This window comes from Lutjanus erythropterus, chromosome 5 (assembly GCF_056507025.1).
Source record: "Lutjanus erythropterus isolate fLutEry1 chromosome 5, fLutEry1.hap2, whole genome shotgun sequence".
Lineage (NCBI taxonomy): Eukaryota > Metazoa > Chordata > Actinopteri > Lutjaniformes > Lutjanidae > Lutjanus > Lutjanus erythropterus.
Window position 1 is genome coordinate 40,797,708 of NC_139321.1, and position 27,894 is coordinate 40,825,601.

General features: G+C 38.5%; 1 protein-coding gene across 1 annotated transcript in view; it reads left to right on the forward strand.

Annotated features, from left to right (window-relative positions):
- The first annotated feature begins 1,929 nt into the window (after positions 1–1,929).
- The window catches only part of glra1 (glycine receptor, alpha 1), a 193,699-nt gene continuing 167,734 nt past the window's right edge, over positions 1,930–27,894 (forward strand). Inside the window, exon 1 of the mRNA XM_084719810.1 lies at positions 1,930–2,017. Within this exon, the coding sequence (XP_084575936.1) occupies positions 1,947–2,017 (71 nt within the window). The 5' untranslated portion in view covers positions 1,930–1,946. The remainder of the gene's footprint in view (positions 2,018–27,894) is intronic.

The following is a 27,894-nucleotide window of genomic DNA, read 5'->3' on the forward strand; positions in this document are numbered from 1 at the left end:
TTGATTTGGGAGTGAACTACTCTTTTAAGCATCAATTTTGATTTCATGGAAACTTTAAAAGAAAATACAGTGAGATATATATAGACCTGCAGAACAGCAAAAACTCAATAATCACAATAATACACATAAAGAACGAACAAAACACAGAAACAGAAATTAAATTTAAAGAAAAAACTTTTGGTTTCCTGTGCCTTATATTGATAATTTATCTACAGCACTTTATTTATTTTTGATAAATTTTGCGCAATTTATCACCTTATTGAAACTATACAACTTTTATTCATTTTCAATTATTAATTTTCCCTTGTATATTTTTTTCCATGTGTAAAAACAACTTCAGCAGTCAGTTTTATGTGTTTGCTGAGCACCACTGTGATATCAGATCTCTCTTTGAGAACATTAATGTTCTGTGAGGTCCGTTTAAACTCATCAATAACTTCTGATTACGCTCATTTCTCTCCTCACGGGATCTCTGCGTGCCGAGGCAGACCTCATGTCCAGGTAGTGACACCTCTGCCGACCAATCAGAGACGGGCTCCAGGACCGCGCTGCCCAATGACAGCCTCCTGTGGGCGTGTCTGTCCACTGCGCGGTGCGTTTTGTGGAGTTTGCTAAATGACTGCAGCAAGAAAATACAGTGTCGGAGCGCGGAGTGTCGGCTGGCTCTGCTCTGCTTGTCTGTACTGTACCACCTTGTATGTGAGTGTGTGTGCGCGCGTGTGTCTGCCATGGAAGAGGCTCCACATCAGTCTGCGTTATTCTAACACTCTCACTTCTCCTGTGGGGATTGGTTTATATTTTTTTTCCCTCTGTCTTAACGGAGTCGGTGCCCGGATGGGAGCGGATGCGGAGCGCAGCAGCAGCGGCCGCCGGTGCGTCTCCAACTTGACCACCACCAGACAATGGGAGTAGCTGAGCCGGGCTGCCTCAGCGCCAAGTACTACTACTACTACTACTCGCCCCTGGGAGACAAGTACGAGAGGAAGAGGCAGAAGCAGGAGGAGGAGGTGAAGAAGAAGGAGAGGGAGAAGAAGAAAAGGAGGCAGAGTTGTTCTACCTGCAGACCTCCTTCTCTCAGCAGCAGCAGCAAGCGTCGGGACTCCCGCAACAGTCGATACGCACGGATCCAGAGCGCCGCTCCGGCTGCCTGTGGGATGCATGTGAGAGAAAAGCTGCAGATGTGAGCAGAGCAGTCTACTGGAGTGGAATTAGGGGATATAACAGTTTGCAAGACCTCTGGAGACACTGAGACGCAGCCAAAAACCCTTTTATTTTGAAGGAATATGTCTTATTTCCCCGTTTGTGGATCGGGCAGACTGGACTCCAGAATAATTGGTTGTAATTGTGTGTCAATTAACAGCAGCCTGTGAGCGGTTAACCCCCCCATCCTCCTCCTCCTCCTCTTCCTCTACCTCCCCCCCTCTCTGTCCCCCCCTTTCTCCAAAAAACCTGGACGCGCTCCTTCCCCCTGCAGCCTCCACCGGACCGGTGTCTCCGCCTGCCTCTGTCCGTGGTCCTGAACACATTTTCGGGCTGGATTTTGTGGATTTCCCCCCTCCCCCTTGCTCTTTGGAGCTCTGGAGCGGACACAAGCATGATTTCACGGCCGGTGAGGTCATGAGCATCCCGCGGCTCAGTAGCAGCAGCACCGGTGACTCCGGGATCTGACACACACATACACACACACACACACACACACACACACAAACACACATACACACACACACAGAAAAAAACATTTTCGGCTCACCTTGGAGGTCATAAAACATCCCCACAAACCCCCCTCCCCTCTCCTCCTCTTCCTCCTCCTTTTCCACCACTACTAAAGGATTTTTTTTCTGTTTTTTGTATCTGGAGGGGGAATTCATCCTCTCAAGAGTGTGACCCCCCCTCCCCTCCTTCAGCAACACCTTCACCCCCCCTCCACCACCACCCCTCCAAACAAAATGAGACTGGCAAAAATGTGCCGACTAAACGCGCTGGGGATCTATTTGTGGGAAACGGTAGTGTTTATCAGGTAAGCAGAGGCATGAAATGTGCTTCATGAGTGAAAATAATGATGTGTGTGTAATATGTATGGGGCTTGATAACACTGGAATTTGCATTTTTATTGCTTTGCTGCCATTTGGGACGTGCATGGAAATTAGAGGTCTCTTTAGAAATCTTGAAGAAGGAAAAAAAAAAAGAAGGAATCCAGGTGACAAATCTTGTGAAAGTTGCCTTTAGGTTGTGTGTGTGTGTGTGTGTGTGTGTGTGTTATTGCTCACATGCACGTCAGCCTGCACGTACTAGTGAGTTGGATTAAGTCGCATTGGATTGTATGAGGAGCAAACAGCGACCGCTAGTGGGTGATTTGCGTTTGTGAGGTGTCAACAGGCATGTAGAGAGAAAAGTAGACTCTCAGGACATCACATGTTTTGGCGTTTAGATGTTGCTCTTTACGTATGACTCACACACACACACACACACACACACACACACACACACTGATGTTTCAGCCTGTGTCTTGTCAGTCAGTGTGTAGAGGATAGGTGGGCGCTCTGTCCACCTGCAGGTGAATTTTTCATGTAAAAACAGTGAAAATGGTAATAATTTAAAGTGGCCATTTTATGCTTCTGACTTTCCCCCTTTCCTTTAATGTGTTCTGTAGCTTTTGTGCGTAACAGGCCTGTAAAGTCACGAAAACCAAAGTCCATGCCAAAGGGAGTTATACTCACTCTCCTGCAGAAAACAATCCTGAACTGTCTGAAAGGCTTTGTTTGTGACCCAGCTTTTGTTCTGTTACTCGGTGATGTCACTGTGTAACACATTTGTGTAAAAACGGGCTTGAGGCCTTAAATACACAAGTGCTGTGTCTGAAAAGCACTCACTACTCAGAGTTCAGTGTTAGTTCATTCAGAAATCTACTTGCCCAAAGTCAGCTTTTACTTGCCCCAGTACAACTTGTTTTTATTTATTATCAAATAACAACAAAGACTGAAGTTAATTAGCATGTTTACTGTATGGCTGCAATGTCTGTAAAATGTCAGAAAATAGTGAAAAGCCCAATTTGATGTCTTTAAATGTCTCGTCTTGTCCGTCCAAAATCCAAAGATACTAAGTTTAATATGATTTTTTAAAAGAAAGAAAAGAGGCTGAAAACAGCATTTTCTGTCATTGTGCATAAAAAATACTTTAGCAACTAACTGATTATCAAAATAGTTTAAGAGATTAATTCAAGGGTGTCAAAAAGCAGGCCTGGGGGCCATTTAAGGCCCCCACTCTCACTCCCTCCAGCCCACGCCATGATGTCCAAAACATAATACAATCTGGCCTGCAAAATTATTTTGTTTCATTTTATGAATTCATAGTTGTTTCACACTAATTTAAGCTACCCCACCATACAAAACTGAAACAGAAACACACTTCTGTGCTTGACAGTGACAGACGAGTTTCTGAGTATGTGTCTAATGCACTGTTAACTAAAAATGCTTTTTGTTGAGTGTGAAAAAATGTATTAGTGATGAACACTGAAGTGACCCTCCTATTAGATGACAATGCTAGCAGTGGTCCCAAGTCAATTGGAGTGAGACCCTTGGTTTAATTCTTTTTTTTTTCCAGTTGCCTGATTGGACAAGTGAGTTGTCAGATTTACTTGCCCGCTGTAGCATTTTACTTGCCCCAGGCAAGCACACTACCCTTTTTCTTGAGCCCTGCTACACACTATATAGTCATCAACATAGTGAGTTTGCAATTTTGTAGTGCTGCTGAATGTATAGTGAGAGTTATTCTACTCTGTTATAGTGGACTAAGAGAATCACAGCATCATGAAAAGTAGTGTACAACTGATGGTCACTATATACCATCACACATTATACTGAAAGAAAAACAATGGCAATGATGTAAAGGTACACAGAGTACTGTCTGTTTTTTCTTCACTACACAGTGAGCTCACTATAGAGTTCTCTACATAGTCTGGTGAATGAGTGAATGATTTCAGACACAACCAAGGGAACTAAAAAAGAAGGAAGGTCATTGCATCACTGTAGAGCATTCTGTGTTCCAGACTTTGATGCCAGTTCTGTTGAAACTTATGGGAGATGCATGGAGAAGCACGCTAAAATCTAACATAATAAGTTGGTGGGCTGGACGACATTGGGTAGAAATTTCTATGATGATATACAATATCATAGAATAGCCAAAAACATATTATGATTTTATAGAATTTGGTGCATTTCTGATTAAACTACCCATAAATTACAGAAAATGAGCTCAACCTTAAACATCTACATCAGTAAAATGCAACATACACATTAATGCAGCAGTAATAATAACCCATATAATAATAAAATACTGACAGTAGGGCTGGGTGATGAAGAAAAAAATGAAATATGACCATATTTTTGACCAAATACCTCAATATTAATATTGTGACAATACTGTCAGGATGACTATTGGTGCTGGTAAGATAAAAATGACATCACTTTACTGTAATGCACCCTTTAAAACCAGGAAAACACTTATGATCATGATGTTACAATGTCCAAAATCTATGCCAATATCTAGTTTTATATCATGATATCGATATAATATCAATATATTGTCCAGCCCTACTACGTTGTGTGACCTTTAATGAAGAAATGCCTGTAAAAAATGAAAGAACACACTTCAGACAATAACAGACTGATTTGTGCGCATTTATGTATTAGCTTCAATAGAAGTGACACCAGAGTCTGGAGCACATAATGTTCTAAAGTGCTGTAATGATCCTTCCTTCTCTTTTAGTTTCCTTGTTATGGGACAGCAGCTAATAAAAGTATGAGCTTGAAAATGAGCAGAATATTGTCGCTTTAAATAATTTCTTGGCCTCTGGTTAACACAGCCTTTCTTTCCTGAAAACTCTCATCTCATTTGTTTCATTTGTCTCACCGGTTCAATAAGACAATCAGTTGTTCGGAGGTTTGGGTTGTAATTTCTTCTTTCATTAGAAGCAATCCATTAATCGATTAACAGCAATTCATTCTGCTGCTGCTGCACTAGTTTCACATCAAGATAAATCCAAAGAACACCAAATACAATAAACTTTAATGTCCAGCTGAGGCAGGAAACATGTCTATGGCCTCACCCTGGGAAATATGGATACAAATATGTCCACAAGATAAATCCAGAAAACACAGAAAAGAAAGAAAACAACAGATCAGATTAACACACATTTCTTTACTTTCACAATTCAAATATGGTGTTATTCTGTTACCACATACGTCATATTTAAGGTAGCTCTTTTGCCAGCAGCTACAGTCGGCCATATTTTTGCATATTTTCCTTTTTTCCCCTCTCTCCCTGGTGTACCCATGATGATTTTGAGGTCATCTCCAGTTCCCCTCTCTGCTGGAAGCAACATTTACTCATCCCTGCTGCCTCCCAAAGTTGCCTATTCATCAGGGCCTTCATGCACGCTGTATGCAGCACCTCCCAGCAACCCAATCCTCCTGTTAATGTCACAGCAATAGCAGAATCACAGTATTGCAATATTCCCGGGTATTTCTGTGACGATAATATTCTTGATGATATGACAAAATACTGAATCAATCGGATGCCTCTGTTTGAGGTGGTGAAATTAATTTGTTGTATTGCCCATTTTGTCGTTACAGTCTTAAATATTATCTTGGTTTGTTGTACATCTCTTCTTTTGTAATGAAACCACTTCCATACCACTGAAGTCACTCCCTTTTTGGAACTAACTCCTCCACCGTGGGGCCAACAGCAGTGTCATATTCACTTTCAGTCATGCTTTTTGTTATTACAAAAACTTGTCGAAATACTGTCATTTGTAATATGATTTTGAATCATATTAAAAATTATAGCAGAATCATCATGAACAATGTAAAATATGTCTAAAATCTGGCAACAAGGCTGTGCAGTTGGACTCTAAAGGGAGATGTTGATGGTCATAAATGAAAACCTGACTGTTGTCCCCATCAGTTTGAATGGACTCATGTTGATCAGTTTTGGTTGATAATTTTGTGATTACGACTGCAAGTAATGATTGTTTTTACTGTCAATTAATCTGGCGATTACTTTATTTTGATTAATTGACCATTGTTTGGTGTTTAAAATGTCGATCAGTATTTCCTAAATCTCAAAATTTTATCCTCAAATGTCTTGATATTCAGTTTATTGAATCACATTTAAGAAGCTAGAATCTGATCATTTTGACTTAGATTTAGATTTATTTATTTTTAAAAATGGGACATACATATTAATGAACATTTCCATGTAAATATGTTTGAGATTGTAGCCAAGGCTAATTTCCATCTCTAGTCCCATTGGCAGGTTGGTGTTCACAGAAAAAAAGGTAACAAGAGAAATATTAATATAGGAGATAAGAAAGGAAAAGGAAAAAAAAATAAATTGATCAAAGAAAACAAATAAGGCAATAAAATAAAAGACAATAAAATTATTGATTACAGAACAGACTCCTTCCACAGTGATAAAAGTTTGTCAAATTTCAAAGTGCAAGGTGCCAAAGTGCTACCGGTGCCAGTTAAAGTGCTAAGTGCTGACATTATTGCATACAGCCTGATTTTATATGATCTTAAAGTGCTTAGTGCTTAGTGGATTGCACACTTCCCTACTGCGCATGTTGGTGTTGCCACTGATTGATTAGCAAAAAGTGGCGATTAATTTGATAGCTGACAGTTAACTGATGAATTGAAGACTGGTTGTGTTGATAGTGAAATCCGTCTAAGCAGAATGGGTAGATGAAAGTCTAAAAGTAAGAAAACAGTCAGGGGAAGTAAACACTGCCATATTGGTTTGAGTGTGGCTAATGTGTTAGCTAATGCAAAAGCAGTGTTAGCACCAGCAACCTGCTCTCCTTCCAGGTTGACACACACAACCTTATTGTCATTTTTTGAATCAAAATACTGCCAGACCACGCTGGTTTTATAAGATGTCATCTTTGTCCCACTTTCCACCTCGCTGGTTTATATCCAGCCATTAGCAGCTGCCTGGTGAATGGCTGCATAATGACACAATCACAAATGTTAACTGGTGTTGTGCATCAATTAAATATCAGTAATCAGTTTAACCGACTAGTATTTCATGTGCTAGCAATGGTAGCAACATTTAATCGACTAAATGACTAATGGTGAGCATCCTTAAAGTGCACAGTTTTAAAACATGTTGAAATATAAACTATACACTCAGAATCATCAATGCATAAATAAAACCTAATTAAGATCCAATCAAACCACAAAGAAAGGATGGTAAAATGAGGTTGTTTTGAAGACATTGCTGCAACATTTGAGAACTGTGTGGTGGACAGATCAGATGGGACGTAGAGGAGAAGTGGTGTTCAGGAGGCATTTGGCTTAAGGCCACTATGGGACACCTAATGCATCATCAACAAGGTGAAATCATTTAATAAAAGAGTGAGAAAGTGTCACATGTCACTGCCCTTTGCAGGTTTAAGATTGCTCTCCTGGGATCATACATGAAAGCAACTGGTTTGGGGTTTGTTCAGCTCACTGGATTCAAGCAACAAATGAATTACTCACTTTATGAAGTTGACATTTTTATACTAACTTCTATTTCCGTTGATGACTAACATGAAGTGACATTATAAGTATTCAGTTCCTTTATTTATGCAAAAGTCATAAAAACATAACATAAAGGTACTCAAATAAAGAAAAGTACAGTCTTTGAGTACCAGCAGGATTTACCTAAGCATTGAAAGTACAAGTACTCATGCAGAATGGCCCTTCAGAGCGTTATCCTAGAATATTTATTTTATTATTAGATGCATATTATTGATGCACATCAGAAACATTTTAGTACTGTAGCTGGTCATGACGAGTGTATTCAGCCTGTTGTTTTAAATAGCTCAGTTTTTATAACAAAATGAAATTCTGTGTTTAAAATTTGGAGCTTCAGAGTTTGAAAGATGTAATTTTTTACCAGGCAGGCAGGAACTATTGACAGATGCTCTTGCTAGTGCATGATGGGAATATGAGTTGCATAAAAGAACTTAGGCTGAGGTTGCCTTGAGATCTTCATCTAAGGGTGTCTTAAAAAAGATAAGTTGAATAAAGTCAGTGTAAGGATTTCATTAGGATATTGTAACTGATCTGTGAAGTGTTTAAGTATTCCATTATTGCCATAAGGCCTTTAGAAACCATCCTCAGAAAATAATAATAATAAATATGAACTATAATAATAGTCATTGAACTTTGTAGCTAGCTAGCCAAATATTAACCTAATTCTGTCTCATAGTTAAACATTTATTGAAGTTCACCAGTTTTTGTTGACTCCTGTCGATGTCTGTCTCCTTTCTTGCTGTCACAGTAATATATTCATATTTCTTCATAATTTCATCCACAGTTCATTGCACAGCAGATTTCTTGCCTTAATTTTGTTGGTCACTTCTTGCCACATCTTCTGCTTGTATGCATTTGTCATGGCAGCTTGGTTAAATTTACTTTGGATTATGTGTTTGCTCTTTGATATTCTTCAAGACAGAACACATTCTAATCTTCTGTCCAGTTTCTTTTTCTGTCCCCTTTGTTGTCCAGTCTGCAGAAGGTAGCAAACTCTGACAGTAACGCTGTCACGTAACGTTCAAGGATGACGATGTGAGTGAGGTATAACCATGATAACTGAAGTGCATGTACATTGTATTAAAACAGTAACTGCCTAAGCCTTAGTCTAAATAACCTGAGATGCGTAATGCAGCTCTCCTAAATGAAGCCCTTAGCTCAGAGAAATATTTTGCATGAAGGTAGAACTTTCATTTGAAACTTAAGGTAGTTTATGCGATGGGGAGCAGAACTTTTGGAGCTCAGCACAGTTACAATGTCCTGGCATCTTCTCCATCATTTTTGACCACTGACCACATCCTTTTTTAGTATGTCCTTTGCAAGATGCCAAATTTCATCAAAGCACAATAGTAAAGCAATGATTTTTAGTAGAGTAAGACTTTAATGTATCCAGGTTCACTTTGGTTTACAGACAGCATTCACTTTTAAAGAAAAGTACCATAAACTTGTTCTTCACATTCAGCACTGTTAAAGCTATAATATGTATGTCTGCATTAAAATATTTAAAAAAGAGACATATGTTATATATTTTGTTGAATTGTGTACTTAGATTATCCCAAATGTTTCCAGCAATGTTCAAGCAAAGAAATCCATAATTTATTCAATAATTATCAGGTTTGCTTCCTGCAAACCTGCTAACTTCCTTTACCACGGGGTATGATGGATACATTACAGTCGGAGAATGTGACTGTTTTTTGAGATTTATGGTTTTATTATCATTTTCATTTTCATTACATTATAAAAACACAAAACAATACAATACATAAGCCATATAGGATGATCCCTTTAAAAGGATAATCATTAAATAAAGTAAACTTGTATCTAATGAGAAAAGGGAGGCATGAGAAAATATTCACAGTGCAAACAAAACCTAAATCATAAAAAACAAAGGTAATGGAAGAAAAAGAAATAAGTTGAGAAATAAGGAGATATATAATAAGGATAAATAAATGTTTTCACAACGGTGCACAATAAGATGGAGGACAAGAGGGTTTATATATTCTGCCTTGGCCCTTAATGTGGGTTCCCCAGTTATTCTATTTCAAGATGTAGAGGTCGACTTTATTCCCAAGTCTGAATGTCAGGTTTTCCACCCGATGACCAAACTGACTAAACCAGGAACTGCGGTGAATGTGACTGAACGTAATGTGAATAAAACGTCAGTGTGACATCGTCCATATTTATGTCTGAGTCATGCCAGATAGATTTTCATCAGCTATGGTGTTTTTTTTTAAAGTAAAGAAAACAACTACAAATTTTGTGATGTTTTTTGACTGAGTTTGAGCTCCAAAGAGATTCTGTTTCTTTGTGAAATACCACCCTGGTGCATTTCTTCACCTACAAATAAAGCAGATTACTATTGTTTTTGTAAATTTGTAAACTCAGAACAGAATGTGGTTTTGTTCTTTGTGGAACAGCTTGTCTTTGATTTTTATTGAATTACACAAAGAAAATGTCAACTTTCTCTTGCAAATTTCTCTTGGTCTTGCAGTTTCATTGCAAAAAGTGCCTAAAAGCATTGCAACTTGCATTGCAAGTTTTTTTTATAAAAGTTGACGTGAAATCAGGAATTTTAAGCTGCAGCAATCCCAAAAAAGGCCTGCAAAATCCTGAAGGGACTGATTGAACTATATCTTTTGTTGTTTAAATGTGAGAGATACCCATATACATTGAATATGAAGAAACAAATCAGTCACTCTTTAAATGTTGCTGGTTGGTGAAAAAGTTGCTCTGCCACAAATCCACCAGATTTCTTCAAATCATTAGTTTTTGCTTGCTGGGAACAAACTGAATGAGCCTCTTTGCTCTCTTTTCTCTTACCCACTGTTTCTCCCAATTTGCACTGGATTGCATATTGTATGCAAATATCTCCCAATATAATTTGGTAATGTGTTTGGGTCCTGCTTTGTATCCCAGCCTGCAGGGACTCTGCACGTTTGGCTTTATTGCATCACGTGTGGATATTATTTCCCTGCTCGGCCTCGGAGGTATTTCATTATGTGAACTATCAAAGGCGTTTGTCTACCTGCTGCAGCGACTCGCTCATTTCCATTGAATGAGGCAGCCGTTTACAGTTGGGACGGGTGGGACGGGTGCGGGTGGGGGCGGCGGTGTTGGAGGGGCGGCGGCTGCAGGAGTTTTGCATTCAGCACACACTGTTTAGTTAATGAACCAGATGGGATATTGCCGTCTCAGCTCCTCAGGCCTGGACTCTGCAGTTCCCTGCTTAATTGATATCTCTTTCCCCTCCGTCCCGACCCAGACCCCCCACACCTCATTCCACATTCAGCCTTATTACTAAACATTGATTAGCCTGTCAATGGCCGGGGCCAGACCTGATGAATACACATTTAATGCTCGCACATATCTCTCCCCTCTCTCTCTCTTCCTGTCCCCGCTCCTATTATTCATCAAAGAAGCAGGAGAGGAAAGCTGAGAATTTAGATAGAGATCGGACCTGCAAAGAAATTCATCTCAACAAAACCTTTAATCTTGTATTCAGTTGAATTCTGTCAAGACAAGTGAAAGAACGTGCCAGATCATTTCCCCAGTTGCCAGAACATCTCAACCTCTATTTACTAACGTTTTTTAATCAAGTGATACAACTTTTTGAAAAAAATTAAGGGCCATATTTCAAAGTCCTGTCACTAGTGGAACAAGAGAAAGGGACCTTTGAACTCTTTACTCTGCTGTCACTAGATAATTCATAGCGGCTACAACAAGTGTGTGCAATATGAATAAAAATGTAGATAAAATGTAAAATATCTGCAGAGAAAACAGAGAGAGAGAGAGAGAGAGAGAGAGAGACCTGTAAAAGCTTGTCATGTTGCGGGTGTGTGTTCACTCTGCAAAAAACATCCATTATAGATATGGATATGGCCATTTAGCATAAAATTCAGCTTTTGAATCTCATGAAATTGAGAATTTTTCAGCCAAAGCAATAAAGTGATTCCCATGTTGCCCCCCAAAGTGTGTGTTTTCAGATATGAGCTGTCAACATCTTCATAAGGACAGAAGACAGATCTGAGACTTTATTACACACAGTTCTCCCAACAAGTTCATTTGTTTTAGAGAAAAATAAAATTACTTTAGTTTAGCAGGTTTTTTAAAACAAGAATAGTTTCAGGAATATAATGGCATGTTCATTTATTTCTTTATTGCAGTGTGTCAATGATTGAAGTGAAGTAAAAAATCTAAAGGACTTGATTTACTGTCTGTCTCATCTTTAGCTTTAGGTTCTACACCAGTACTCTTTGAGTTTGAGAAAATTCAGTTTAGTTAACCTGAACTGCAAACTGGTGAGCCAACTCATTTAGCAAAACACTGACATTCTTATGGTATTTTAATTGAAATGTAATTAGGTAATTTTATCTAACCAGAAATGCTAATTCAAATTGATCCCTTCCTCTTGTTTCACATTAAAGGCTTTGTCTGTCCAGATTCTCTGTCCATTCCAGTTGACAGAACTTTTCTGTTATGTCTAGATCTATAATCACTGTCACCTGTCTGACTCCACCCAAATGCATAAACCTGTTTGATTGGATGTCTGTAAACAAATCACAGTGTTCCACATCATCTAAAGTGGACTGCAGTGGAGCCACACCCCTTTTTTTTAACCAGCAAGCATGGCCAGCTGTGAGGCAAGGAGGAAGAGTCAGGAACATTTAATCAATTTAGTTTAAAATAAGAACATTCAGAACATTAAAGATGAAAGATTTAGAGTTTTTACTTAATTAAATGATGGACAGGGCATTTGAATGTAAACAGAAAGAAAATAGGTAGATGAACTTTTTTGATTTATTCTTTACTGTTTACTGTTTTCTGTTTGCTGCTTTAATTTTAATTCTGCTTATTTCTTATTTCTTTTTTCAGATTTTTCCATTCATAGGAATTGACAGAAAAAAACACATAATGAAATATTTGAACTGATTTATTTTTATTGTCAATGATTTATGAGTGCATTTAAAAAAAATCCACCAGTAAAAATGTTTGGATGATACTCAGGTACTGACCAGGTTAGGGGCAAATCACATGAAGGGTTTTCATGTGATACAAAAAGAAATGCACTGTATTTGTCAGCTTGGTGAACAGTAGAGTCAGACCAGGGGTCTGCAACCTTTATGATCAAAAGAGCCATTTGTGACAAAGAAAACATTTTAGTTGATGAAATATTAGAAGTTGTATAGGCTGCATATTTTTACGGCTGGCGAATGTAAGAATTACTTAGCTGAAACAGTGTACTGCAAGAGATTTATGAGTTTTGAATCAAACTCTATATGTTTTGAAATAAATTTTAAAAAGTTTTGCTGACATATAATCTTTTGTTGAGATAATTTCCTTTTTTTTTCAGATAAACTTGAGTCTCTGAGTTTAAGAATCTCCAAAAAATTGTATTTTAAAATTTGGTCCCAGTGAGCTGTGATTTGATTTTTGGTGGCTGAAAATTAAATGGTTTAAAAAGAAATTTTAACTATCATTCACTTTCACTGGAAAGAATTTACTCTATAACTTGTTTTGAATACAATTTTTGGGTTTCTAAAAATCTAAAGATCTGAGTTTATCTAAAGATGAAAGTAAATTATCTCAACAAAAGTTGTAGTAGTTGGTAAAACTTTTTCAAAACTTAAGAGTTTGGAATTAAGTTCAAAACTCTTTCTCACCTTTTTCATGCATCTAAAAAAACCTTAAAATGTAAAAAAAATAACCCTTATTCATTTCCATATAATTTTTGCTAAAATCACAGGAAGCCACTGGAGAGGAGCTAAAAAGCCACACAAGGCTCCAGAGCTGCAGGTTGCAGACCCCTGAGTTAGACTTTCAAGCAAAGTGATTTATTATATTTTACTTTACCGTATAATGCTCTCTGTGTCTGCCAGAGCACAAGGGTCACTAGGGTGTGCATGAAATAAATGTTGTCTTCAGAGGGTGCGCATGACTTTGTGGTCATCCACATTCCTTCGATTTGTTGTACTGTACATGCCACTAGACTCTGATCCACTGCTCACGTGTGGAGTGTGTCCTCCAAGCACAGTATGAATTCAACTATTAGGCATCGGTGGCATCTGCTGCTGTATCCACTAATTGCAAAAGGCAGACGAGCACTAGTCCATAACATCTGCCTTAGTGTTTTGCTTTCAGTCCTCCTGCACAGTGCATGCTTTGGCTTTGGTAGATTTGTAAATTGCAGTTCACTGAACTACACCTTTAAGGAACAGTGAACGAGTGAACCAGGAAGTCCTTTTGGATGCAGCGGTCGACAGTGATGGTGCTGCAGCTAGATGGCTAACAAGCTGACAAATCAGCTTCTGCTGCCACTGAGAACATGTACAGTATGAACCATAATACTCACCACACTATTTCACGGTCTGTATCTGAGCCGCAGCAGAGGAACACACTTGAAGTGCACAAGGTGAACACGACGTGCTCCTCAGGCTACGTCGTCCACTTTTATCGACCGCTGAGCAGGAACGATTAATCAAAGCAGTCAGCGTTACGTTTAGAGAATGCCAACGCACAAACCATGACCATCAGGGAATACCAATCAGTCAGTCAGGATGATTGACAGGCCTTTGAACGGCCACTGACATCTCGCCCTCATTGCTTTTTTTTTTCTTACTGGGAAAGTGTTTGTTTGATAGAACAGCAGAATTTTTTAGGTTAATACAGGAAGCTTTGTAGAGGCTCTGCTTTGCAACATGATGTTTGTGTGTGCTTTCCTGGAAGTGTCTAGATGTTTTGTCTGTGTGTGTGTGTTATTTGTACTGAATGCTAAAATTGGAGCATATGTACAGTTTTCCACAAATTCCTCTCGAGGGAACTTAGTATTCACTGATTTAGACACAATTATGGACTGAATTCGTTATTTCACAGTTGCGGAGGAGTGGAAAAAGAGACATACAGGCTTTTCTGTTCACATCTTCTTTATTTATTTTTTTTTTAAATCAGTAGTTGGTGATTTTCAGTGATGCTCAGTGTGTTTTTATAGCATCATTTGTTGCAGTTGCAACAGCATCTCCAGGTTTGAAGAGCTCAGCTCCTCCGGAGACACAAACAACGTTCCTTTTCCATTTTTGATCAGGTGCTTCACCGATTTCACATCCACCTCGCTGTGATAACGCAGATTGTCCCCCCCCTTCTCGTTTCCGGATGCTTGCACAGATCGTTACTATGCACACAAGCACACAAGTATGCAAACGATTCATCTTCAACCCGAACGAAATGTGCAGAGAGTGACCTTTTCCTCTATGGATTTCTATATTCAATAAAACTCTCAAGTGGAAACAGTGAGCGGTCCATATAAACAGCAGATCTAAACATTTCACCTCTGGGCTGAAATATGGACGCTGCTTTCACAGATCTTTATGTGCAACACCATCAGGTAGCTGTTCAGGGGGAAAATGTATGCAGGATCTATAATGATAATGTAATCTATAATTTCTCTTAGCAGGGCGAATATTCAGTCACTGCCTGCAGCCGTTTACCTGCCTGCTGCTGGAGGGTAACCTTGAGCTGGCCTTGAAAACACAGCTGCATGTGGGGGGGGATCTCTACACACACACACACACACACACACACCTTCATCACATCACAGGGTAAATTAAAACCGACTCCACCACTTCATGAAATAAATTGATGTTGAAATTGTGCGATTTAGAGAAGGTCATTCGTCTGCTTTCCTAAATTATTTTAAGTAAAGAAGCCCTGGATGTCAGACGCTGCTGAGTCTTGATATTAAATAAAAGTCCTTATCCTGAACTGGCAGGATTGAAATTAGGACCGAGCTGACTTTTTACAGAGAACAGAGTGACTTAGAAAAGACTGACTGTCTGGGCAGCGTGTTCATTAAATAAAAGGTTAGCCTCTACATAGACAGACAGAAAAAACAGAGCCGTGACAGAATGACTTAATGGAATGTCATGTTACCTTGAGTGATATTTCACTTCGGTGTAGCATTTCTAGTTGTAGCATTCATTAGCTGTATAAGTGTTGTGAGACAGTGTTGCCTGTCATCTGTATTTACAGTCACGTAATCACAGACTTGCTTCAGTTTTCTTACAACCAGATTGTAAGTTCGACCCAGAACATTGAACATATGGAACAGAAACAAGTCTCTGTTCTGAGATGTTTTTGTGAAGTGCAAGGTCAAACCTGGGGCACAAAATACGGGAAAAAATCTGTTTTTTCTCTGGTGTTTTTTTTTTTTTTTTATCTCAGGGGAATATAGAGCACTGTTGCAGCTTTTATATCATATCAGAGTTATTGTTAATACCAAAGCTGCACACCTGAGACTTGGACCTGACTCAGAATTGAGTCACAAAACTGAAGGGTTGACCTTGACTTTGAATGTTGTGATATTTTCTCTTTTTGTGATTTTTAGTGAAGAGGAAGAAAACACATGGCAACACAAACAGAAAGGTGTCAGACAGTTAAACAGTCCATGCTTTTCAGTTCTGCTGTGATATAAAACTTTAAAAGTTCCTCTGTAAGAACTGCAAAGCTTCAACTGTAGCGGGTTGTGTGTTGTTCAGTCTTATTATTTATTATTAATTTATTATTATTAATCCAGAATGAATGCATACAGATATCAAACAACTGTAATCCAGGGGTTTAGGGGTTTATTGGCAGCCGTAAGAGCAGAAGAAAAAAAGCGCCTCTTTGTGAATGTCCAATCAGTGTTGAGTCAGCTGAAGCCATAAATTCCTCTGTGTTTGTTACGGAGTCTTTTCACGGCATGTCATCAATCTAAAGATCAGTCATGTCGGCAGTACTGACCATGGGCAAATGCATCCAAATTCACAACTGTTCCTGATGATTAGCTGCCTTTAACTGGGGTCATACGCTTCCAAACTCTTTCATTTTAAAGGATAGTTCACCAAATAGTGAAAATTCAGTCATTATCTACTCACCCTCACGCTGATTGAAAGACAGGTTTAGTTTTTCAATCCACAAAACACTGCTGGAGTTTCACAGGAAAACGTTGCAGAATCTCCCAAAGAATGGAAGTGAATGGTGACCAGTTTTCAAATGAAAAAAAAGAAAAAAACAGAATAAAAACATAAAATGCCTCCATACTGCTTGTTTGGTGTAATCAAAGTGTAATCCAAGTCTCAAAAATCTCAGTTTTTATTCTGTTGTTTTTTGATGTTGGTCATCATTCACTTCCATTGTTTGGAAGATTCTGCAACACTGTTTTCCTGTGTTTTGTGGACTGAAAAACTAAACCTAACCTTCAATGAGGGTGAGTAGATAATGACTGAATTTTCATTTTTGAGTGAACTATGCCTTTAACACTACAGGCACAACAAACTGTCTAAAAAGAAGTGCTTCTCTGGTGGTCAAAGAGTAGCAAAGGGCTTCTTTCAGATATTCAGAGAACAGTTTTCTTTACCCAATTCCTCTAACTTTCTCAGTCCACTTACTGACACCCTGCAGAGACAAAGTTATTTATTCAAAACTAACATACATACACTCTGAACTTGCAGGTAGCTACAATGACTGGTCAGATTTTCGGAGAAGTTGCAAAGTTTGGGCAAAATTGCAAGGTTGCACAGAATTCACTGAGATTGGTTGAATTTGCGTGAACTGTTGTGATCACAACATCGCAACTTCCTGGAGGGACTGACAAATGTCAAGGATACCAGTGGCCATTTTTACCAAAGAAAATAGACTGAAGGTAAAGCAAGTGCAGGAATCTTTTCAAAAAATAGAACAAGGGTGAGCATTTTTTCAGACAAGTGGCATGTCTCTCAGCCTGTTCACTGATGCACGGAACAGATTAGGAGATATTCAGTGAGAAAAACTGAAGCAATCTGATGTTTGCTCCTTTATATCACTTCCAGTTAGGAAACGGTGTGACGTGCATGTCAACATGTAACTGAATTTAATGTTACAAGTTGTTGTTAAAAGGTGTTCTGAGAAACTGAATAGGGTAATGACTGTAAGTAGAAGCAGATGCCGCAAAGTGAAGGAAAACTGGTCAAACAAAACAGTAGCTTCTAATGTTTCATTAGATAATAACTTTTAGAGTGTAATAAGATTCATGGATTGATGATAACAGGATTATAAAAGGATGTGAGTTTGGCTGTCTGAACAAAAATATTAACAGACTAAGTTGATTTAAATTGTTGTACATAATTCAGTGCAGTAATCCTCCTCTGATCCCCAGAGGGACGAATCTGTCTCTTTTTCTTGCTGTAGTAAACATGAACGTCAGGGGTCAGAGGTCAGGGATGAGGGTCGGCTGTAGAACAGAATCTCTGGAGCTGGCGGCGATTTATTGTGTCGCTCAAGGACGCTACAGAAAGATGGAGAGCTCAGCACACACCCCTGCCAGCTGCCCCTCTCAGAAATCATCCAGTGTCAGTAAGCATACACTCCTGGTTCAGCCGAATTAAAGCGACTGCGTTATTTATGAACCTGCCCTCAAGCTGTTTCATTTGTTCTGCAGGTACCAGGGCCGATATTTATCACTCACATCTCCCATCATAACAAATCATAACATATATATATTTTTCTGTGATCAATTTCCCAAGTCCTCTAATGAAAAACAATCGACTGCTCTGGTGGAGTTCGCTACCATCTCTACAATAATTAACTTCTGGGCAGGTTCATTTCCAAAACTTGATGTATGATAATACATTATTGATTAGCAGACAGAGACAGATTTGCACCATAAATAACAGAGTATATTATCAATGCCCTCTCAGAGCTGTAACTCAGTTACAGCAAAGGTGAATTCCTGGAAATGTTTGGAGCTACAGCACATTTCTGTACTGGAGGTGGAGTCATTTTGCATTTTGTTTTGCTGTTGTTTAACAGAAGCTGTTTAGGAGGAGAGTGGGGAGAGTTTTCAAGTTGTTTTCTCAGTATTTTCTTACAGACAACACAGTCTAATCATCTTCTTGTTTGTCACCCAGGAAGATTTCAGCCTTGTTAAAAATTCAAAGCAAGCAAGCATATAAAAATCTGGTCATGTTTTCATAAACTGACTTTTTAAAATTTCACACAGCTACAATTAATGTATCAAACCTTTTTAATCACTGAGATTATTCTGCCCTTCTTCATCTACACATAAAAGATATTTTGTTGTCTTTGTAATCCTGAACCTTTTGGTAAGGGTACTTAGAGCATTTGGAATAGAGTGTATCGAGTGAATAGAGTGTTTATTCTCACTGCAACAAGTTACCTTTGATTTTAATAAATTATACTGCAAAAACCACCTCAAAACATTGCAACATGCATCACAGTTTTTTTAGAATAGCTGCTGTGAAATCCATTGGCCATTTTAGGGCTGCAAAAAAATTCTGGAGGGACTGATATGTGACCACGGCCTTTTAGGGTGAGAAAGTCCAGATATGGAGGAGGATGGATGAAACAAGTACAGGACTTTCACCCAGAGGACCAGGGTAATCATGATCTTCTTTTTATGAGTTATGAGACACTTAATTTAACGAAAATCATGATCTTTTTCTAAACCAAATAGTCTAAATCTAACCAAACTGCCACTATTTCATAATGTTAACCACATGTATGTTATTGGTGTGTCAAAGGTCACCTGACTTTGTCCTTCTCCTGCACATTCATAAAGTGTGAACTGTTTCTCAGCAAGCTTTATTTTGACAGTCTGCCTGGATGTTGCATAAAAACAGAGACTACAGTGATACCTAAAGCATCATAGTTTGAAGTGAAGGGCCACTGACCAAGCTGCTGTTGGACCTGAAGCATTACACTGTTGTTTGGTGTCACTCAGAAATTAAACAAATTAAAACTGTATTATCTTTTATGATGCAAAATTATCAAACTTTGAAAGGCACTAATGTAAAAATCAAATAAACAATTCAGAATTACAACAGTGACAGGAACAAAGGGTAATGTTGTGAAATTATTTCCACACAAATTCTGTACTTATTGTTTGCAGACGTTATTACATGTTATAGTTTTACATTTGGGCAGCTAAATATGAAACATGCTGAGAAACCATCTCTGTGCGAGCTGCAGCCCTCTGGGACTGAAACTGTGCAAATTTCTGCGGTTTGAGAATTTAAATATAGACTTGAAGTTTCATTTCCAACTTGCCCTCAAAGCTTTTTAATTTTAGAAGCTTTAATATCACATAAAACTTATTACAGTCGGTGGACTCAGAAGTGTCCAGAGTGCCTCACAGCACCACAACTACATACATTTTTAACACAGTGTCCCAATGAGATTCAAACCCCAAACTCTCACAGTGTTTGTAATGTGCTCAACCTGGACTCCACCAAACCTGCACAGCAGCTCATATAAGTGTATGAAATTTGATTGATTAACATAATTTGCAAGGTTATCACTCAGCCAGTAGTTCCTGCTTATCTATCCCTGTATCTTAATTTAAGCACCTAATATCAAAATTTCAGTGTAGTAACAGAAAAGGTTACTATCTGCCTCAGAGGTTCAGCTAAACGCCCGAAAGGTTTCAACCACATTAAAGAGGAGAATGATAGTTTAACCTTTAGAGGAGACAACAGGATTCAATGATTTAAGTGACTGGAAGGTCAGGTTCAGTCCCTGCTACAAGAACTAATGCTACGTCCATGAACAACCTCATGTTCAGTCCAAGTGGCACTTACTGTAATTTGACCTTGGCTAAATGTTCAGTGTGTACAACAGGTAGGAACAAGGCTCAATTATCAACTGCCCCATGAACTTTAGGTGTCCCAGAAGCTTTAGGCCTAGTATGCCTTAACTGGTTGGTGCCAAGCCATTATTCTGAAACTCCAATAGTCCAAAAACCAAAAGTCTGTTTGTCCAATAGGCCCTTATCCCAAAAACAAACACCCATTGCTCCAGAAGTGCACACTCCCTGTGCAATTTGGCACCCTAACCCCTAACACATAAGACTCACTAAACACTGCTGGAGTTTCACAGGAAAACAGTCTTGTAGAATCTCTCAAGCAATGGGAGTGAATGGTGACCAGTTTTCAAACCTAAAAAAACAAACATAAAGTGAGTTCCTCCAGGATAACGCAGGCCTTTTGTGGGATTGTTGCAGCCTAAAGTGCCTGACTTCACAGCTGTGATTGTGGGAACAGAACGGAATGGAAGCAATGATGATTGGTCAAAATGGTCAAATGGACAAAACTGCAAGGTCGCACAGAATTGATGGAGACTGGTTGAATTTGCATGAATTGTTGTGATGGCAACATCACAACTTACTGGAGGGACTGTAGAATGTCTCTATACTGCTATTCAGTATCTCCTAAAGCCCCAACATGCCAAGTCGACTTGAAAGACATAATTTACACCATGTTTTTAGCCTAATTCCTAACTGTAGATCTTCATCTTGGAGCCACGTTCACGTTTTTGTGCACACCATCTGAACTGGGTGTGCGTGGTGTGATGGTGTCTGAGCCACATGTCAAGGCTTTAGGAGACTTGCATTATACCAGACGAACAGTATGGAGGTATTTTATGGTTTGTTTGTTTTTTTTCTGCTGTTTTTCTGTGAAACTCCAGCAGTGTTTTGTGGACTAAAAAACTAAACCTGACCTTCAATCAGCATGAGGGTGAGAAGATAATGCCAGCAGTTACTTAACTATCAACTGCAGTGAACATTTGTATTTTCAAGGCAATGGACTTTCAGAGCAATTGGCATTTGTTTTCAACATAATGGACAGTAGGACAAATGGACAATCCAATAGGACATGTTTTAGACTATTGGAGTTGGGGAATAATGAGCTATCAGACCATGGCCAGTCTGGAACTGGTTGAGGTTGTAGTAACATATTTTTTTAAAATATGTAACTGACATGATTAGGGCCTTAAAATAATAGCTCAGTATTTTGGGAAATATGCTTGTTCACTTTCTTTCCAAGAGTAAGATGAGGAGATCAGTATCAATTTCATGTTTAGCTTAGCCAACCCAAATGACCCAAACCATTGAACTAACCAACTAGCTAATCAGACTCAGAGAAAACTGGATCACAACTTTGTCAACCTGGGGAAAAATGCATTCTCTACAGGTATGAGGATGTTTATTCTCCTGTCTAGATACTGGCTGTATCTGGAAAACTGCTCTGTAGCCAGAGAGGCTGTTCATAAATACTTAGTTGAAGTACACCCTGTTGTTTGTCAAGCAACATCTCTTTTGCTGTTCAGAGTAAACAAACCAAACATAATGGCATTGATCAGTGAGCTCTGGTGTGTTGGTAGGTGTACTGTTGAACTTAGAACTGAGCCAGGCTAACTGTTTCCTCCTGTTTCTTTGCTGAGCTAGGCTGAGTGCTTACTTAACACACAGACCTTAGAGTGGCATCGATCCTCTCATCTTACTCTTGGAAAAAAAAAAGAGATAGAAGATACAATCCTGCTATAATATCCATTTTTGGAAAGGGTCTTGGTGTCAAAGAAGGTTTAAGGAGTTAATTATTTCAGTCTTGTGCTCATATGTTGCCAACAATATGTGTTTTACCTCACAGTAAAACCACACAGCCAGTTAGTATTTGCATAGAGAACTGTACACAGCAGTGAGAGGAACGAGTTAATACTGGCCCAGCAGCTCTGAGTTCACTTCTCAGTACGTTTTAATTCAAATTCTTCATTGATTTTAATGATAAACATAAACACAAGTACCCTATGTGATTTATCTGAGCATGTGTGGAAATCCTTCCAGTGCATTCTGGGTGAGAAAGCAGATTTTGAACAGAAAACAACAGCGTTTGGAGCATGCTGGAAATATTGGCACCACACAGCCAGTAGGAGCAGTAAATACAGGCCAACACAGACCTCTGCAGCAACCACAAACATAAAGCTCAATTCAGTGTTTACCTGATAATCCACTCGGCAAATAGTTCAGTAAAATTGCCTCTGAATGGACCAAAATGCCTTTAATAAAGTCAAGCTGAGGGAGTTTGACTTTTTGCCCTGTCGATGTGAAAATCTTGACTTTTCTTTTTTTTTGCAGTGGTGTCTGGTGTTATTGGAGCAGTGGAGTGTGTGACGCAGCTCAGCCATCCGAGTATCAGGCCTTTATTTGTAGTGATGAGCGAGTGTTTGCTGTGCGAGCCAGGCAGCCTATCTGTTAGTGCCAAGGAAGCGAGCAGTCCTTTGCTTTCCTGAGTGTTACTAAATGCCAGGATGAGATCAATTAGGGATTCAGGTCTTCAGAGGCTTTAGGAACATAATGAGGAACACTTAGGGCTAATGATTGGAGCCTTGCATTAGCCCACACCTCGCTCTCAGTCTCGCTTTTCCCTCTCTTCGCTGTGTGCATATTAGACACTGGCACAGGACGACTCAGCTGTTTTCTCTTCTTCTCTGCTGCCTCAGCATTGGACACAGGTCTCCAAAGTAGCCACGGCCAGCATTGATCTGAAATAATTAAAGCAAATCCAAGCTCTGATCATGGAAACCCAGAGAACAGGATGCTCAGGGGGAAGATCATCAACAAAAGCAGACGGAAAGGCCTTGGAGGGCTTTGGACTAGTCAGTGGCTGGGTGCTGGTTACGTTGGTCGATTGTAAAACACTTCACACAGAAATGTAAAAGTGCTTATGTAGCAGGAACATAATATATCAGAGGGACTTCCCCTTGAATTATTATGCAGCTACTGAGGTATAGTAAAGTAATATACAAATGGTATGATTTTACACATTGCAATAGAGCTTGAAAGGCAAACAGCAATTATTGATTAATCTGATGAATATTTATTGGAGGAATCTTTTGGTTTGTAAAATGAAATAACATGGAAATTGGGAAAATTTGGCAATTCTGGTCACAAGGTGATGAAACCTGTGTTTTGTTTTACCGACAGAATCTACAATGTAAAGATTTGCTGCCTTTTTGTGTTTAGTATTAATGAGCCTCATGCATGAGCCACTCATACGAACAGATTTGTTCTTATGTGTACAAGCGAACTTGCATTCGCCAGTTTTCTCGTATTTAGAATTTTCTTTCAGATATGAACACGATTTCCAAGTGGTCCAGACCCGTGGTAGAGTTATGTGCAGTCAGTCTGCTGTTATTAAAACCAAAGTTTTTCATTAATGACTCTATATTTCATCAGTGTGAAAGTATTTTGAGCTTGAAAGTTAAATTATACTTCATAATTATGCCGATATTATCCTGCTTGACTGCATTTCAAATGATAATATAACTGTAAAATTACACATAAAGCCTCTCGTCATTCATTTAATTTAATATTCTGTCCTCTGTCTCTGTGATGGAAACTTCCCCTTGATCCCCTCGTCTTGTTGTCATCGATCGCCCCTCTGTGGCGAGACTTTTTTTTTTTCTTTGAAGTCCTTTTCATATCCAGACATTTCCTCTTTATTTCAGTGACAGTCCGACCCTCAGGTAACACAACATTAACAGCACTAATTTTTCCCATTTCTTTGCTGTAGTCGGTCTCTTAATTCCACTGCTGGCTCCTTCAAAAGAATTTTCTTCTGAAAGCAGGCCGTCAAACTTGAAAAATTCACTTTTTTACTCCTTGATGCCATTTTCTTGAATGAACACTTGAGCTTGTCATTAATGCAATCAGAGTCATTTTACTTCTTGGTTTACTTATTTAACTTAACATGTCTTACTTTTATTCTATTTGGCACTGCTTTTTGTAGTCACTCCTGTTCGTGTAATGTTTGAGCAATCTCTGGCACAAGAAGATTAATAAAGTTCTATTTTACTAATAATACATACCAAATTTCAAATAAGCCAGTGCTGACTTTTGGCTTTATGTAGAATATGAACCCTGGTCTCCTGGTCAAAAGTCCTGTTTGTTTGACCTATCAGTCAACCACAACTTTGCCCGTCAACTTTACAGCAACTGACATTTTTTTCCTGCATAAAATGACACACAGTCTCTGCATGAACTACAGACTAAATGTTGTAAAATTATATGTGAAAACCAAAAAAGGTGTTGTGATAAGACACTAAATAATTTCAGAAATTGTCATGTTGTCCATATATGCAATTTGTGAGACCAGGCTGCACTCCCTCTGCTACTTTGATGTTAATCATTTCCCCAACTTATAATTAATTCAGAATCACTTGAATAAACCTTTTCAGATGTCTGCATTTCTCCCTTATTAAATTGCTTACATCACTGTGGCATAGAAACATCTTTTAAAGTCTTCCTCATATTTTGCAAACTAAAGTTTAAAACACAAAAAAGCAGATCTTTACTTTGCTTGTGATGTCTTGTCTTATTTTCAGGAATTGCTTCTCTATTAGACCTTTGTTGTGTGTTAAATGCTGTTGGACACACCTGTGCTTTTCCTGCCAGGATAAGTCAAAGTGTCTGCCATAAAAAAAGGTGTGTTGGTTCACTCCGGCTACTGTTCCTTTGTTGATGGTAGATGCTGGGTGCTGAAGCTGTCACACTGTATCTGTACCTCAACAACCCACAGACTCAGCAGTATGAAGATTTGATTGGGAAAGACATTTTCTGGGTAGACACAGCTAGAGAGTTTGTCTCTTTAAGTGAGAAATCAAGCGAAATAACACACAAAAGACGGTGAAGAACTCCTTTTTTCACTGTGTGGGCTATATTGTGCTTTGTGCCATCCTGTAATTGTTTGTGGACAGTGTGTTTTGGACCAACAGATATTAATATTTATTGCAGGAACTTTTCTCTCTCCTATATCAGAACTAACTACAGTCACTCTGAGTGAGAGGAGGAATATTCTATGAACTGGTTTATTCATGGAAACGGAGCCAGCCACATTTAGAGCAAACTCTTTACGATAATATTAAAGCAGGTGGGCTTTTAAAAGTACCAGTATGATCTCTAAGCCAAGCATTTATGCAAATAGAGCAAACACCTGGCAATCATTTGGCTCTGTGACCCAATGAATATGTATTTTGTGTAGTAACAGAGTCAACGCAAGTGGATTTTACTGAAATGCGTCTTTCCCTTTGACTTGTCAGTGAAACATGTCAAGCAGATTCACACATGATTCAAAATGCAGTAGCATGCAGGAAGAGATAGGTAGGTACAGCTGAAAGTTCATGACCACCGCAATCAAAACTGAAAGGGGAAAAGGTTTTTGCAGCTCTTAGTTTGGTTTAGTTTCGATTCAGACTGTTTGATTATAACCTGACCAGAGCTTAAAAACCAACTTGTAGCCTCATAACCAGAAACAGTAAGTTATCCAGTTGCCTGTTATATGACGTCCTAAACAGGCTCTATGATCCAGATCAACTTTGATCTGCCAAATAGCTGCATTTTTAGAGAGAGAGAGAGCGTGGCACTGACCTCGCCTGACATTGGCACAAATGTCAAATGTGTTAGTCTGGAACCTCAAGATTCAAGTTTCAAGAATCAAAATTCAAAATGTTTGTCACACCGGTTATACAAGTACAGTATAATAATGGAGAGATGAAGACAAAAATAGACAGTAATAAGATAAGATGTGCATTTTTTTAAAATAAAATATACTTTATTGAAGAAGAAAAATAATGACATACATACAAGTACAATATGTACCATACAAAGCAGTGAAGGTTGCATAGTTTAAGTGTTGCATGGAGATTATTTTGCATTTGTAGGTGTGGCATTGTATATTTCATATAGTTTCTGCGCAAATATTACACAGGGCTTGGATTGCATCAATTACCTCTCAAGTAATTATGGATTTCCGATGGGTGTTACTAAAGGATTCTGACTAAAATGGCTCTGAATGTCATTGGATAGACCTTCAACTAATCAGAGCTATGAAACAACAACGTGATGTGGCATCGAGCGACACATGGAACTTGGTGCGGTGCTTGGTTTTCAGAATGGAGTATAATGGTGGCCTGCTCACAAACTTGTGTCTCTGAAAACATTTGGAGAGACAAACAGTAACAGAATCTTGCTTCATATTTTATCAGCTCTGTCTAGTTTTACAGTTTTACAGTTTCATTAGCTCAGAGTGTGGCACTGTAACATGTTACTGTTGTTTGGGAAGTATTAAATGTTTGTATTCTTGTTGATGTAACAGCATCTTGAAAGAATACACATGGCAGATAGGCATGTCACACGGCTTTGTTTGGGTCGAAGTTGATTGAACTCGACTTAAGTGATTTTCCGGCGGGTTATGTAGGTCGTATCAATAATTATTGATCATATTGGTCATGACTGGCAACATGTTGTATACTCCAAAGGGTAGAAGTGGCTAAGGTGATAAGTAAGTTAGACCAAGTGCAATGATATAATGATGAAGATGCAGAAATATTGTAGGTATGATTATTGGTGCTTTCAAAATCTTAAAACTGGAGTTGTAAGTTTTGTGCGTTGTCTTTAACTGGTATTTGAAAAAGCTAACAATCAATTAATAAGATACATATACATACATTTTTTTTCTCTTTTTCCCCCTCTGTCTCTTTCCCACAGTCTGTGTAGTTCAGAAGTTGCATAATTTTTGTGCAATACAGCCTTTAAAAAACAACACTTATTCCATATCATGATATGACGATATTCAAAATCTATCACAATATCCAGTTTCATATAATGATAGATATGATATCAATATATTGCCCAGCCCTAGTTGGGATGCATCTGTGACCAAGCCTGTGGTGAACTTTTCTGAACTATGCAATAGGAATTTTCAACTTTTTCTTCCAAAAAGTTTGCTTTTCTCTTTTGGTCCATGGTTGGGAAATGGCTGATAGTAAGGCAGGTGCTATCAATTTTAAGTTAATTTAACATTTATAGATCACAGATGCAAAAGTTAGAAATGGGCTTCTTAAAACTTGTATAAGCAAGTTTTTTTATGCTCAGTATCTTTTATGGTTTAAATATAAGTACACTGTCAGTGAAGATCTTGAAAACTTAAGTTTCAAGTATAAATCCAAGGACATTTTTTAAAAGTGACGCCCCTGGCTGACTACTTTAACCGCAGTTCCCTTGTTGGTTTAGTCTGGATGTCCATCTAGTCGTCTGGATTTAACCTGATAGCAGCTCATTCCCTCTCTGCAGATCATCCATTGATTTGATTTAACCTTTGTTTACTCAGGGACTGTACAGTAGGTACTGTCAGGAGCTGCTCAGTGCAGCCATAGTCAAAAGGGAAAAACACTCTTTATTAGTTTTTTTCTTGTCTTAATTACTCATGTTTGACAAAAATATCTTAAAATCTTAATTCTAAGCCCTCTTCCTAGCTTACAAGTATAATATAATATGCACCATGTGAACACATTATAACACAATTGAATTAAACAGAAAATCTGTAATCAGATACTTGGAGTCAGTAAATTACTTACTGAGAAACTGGACATAGATCCAGTTAAAAAAAACCAAATCATATGTAATTAGGTCTCAGTATGTAGCCCCATCTCCTAGAAATGTCTTCATATATAATTT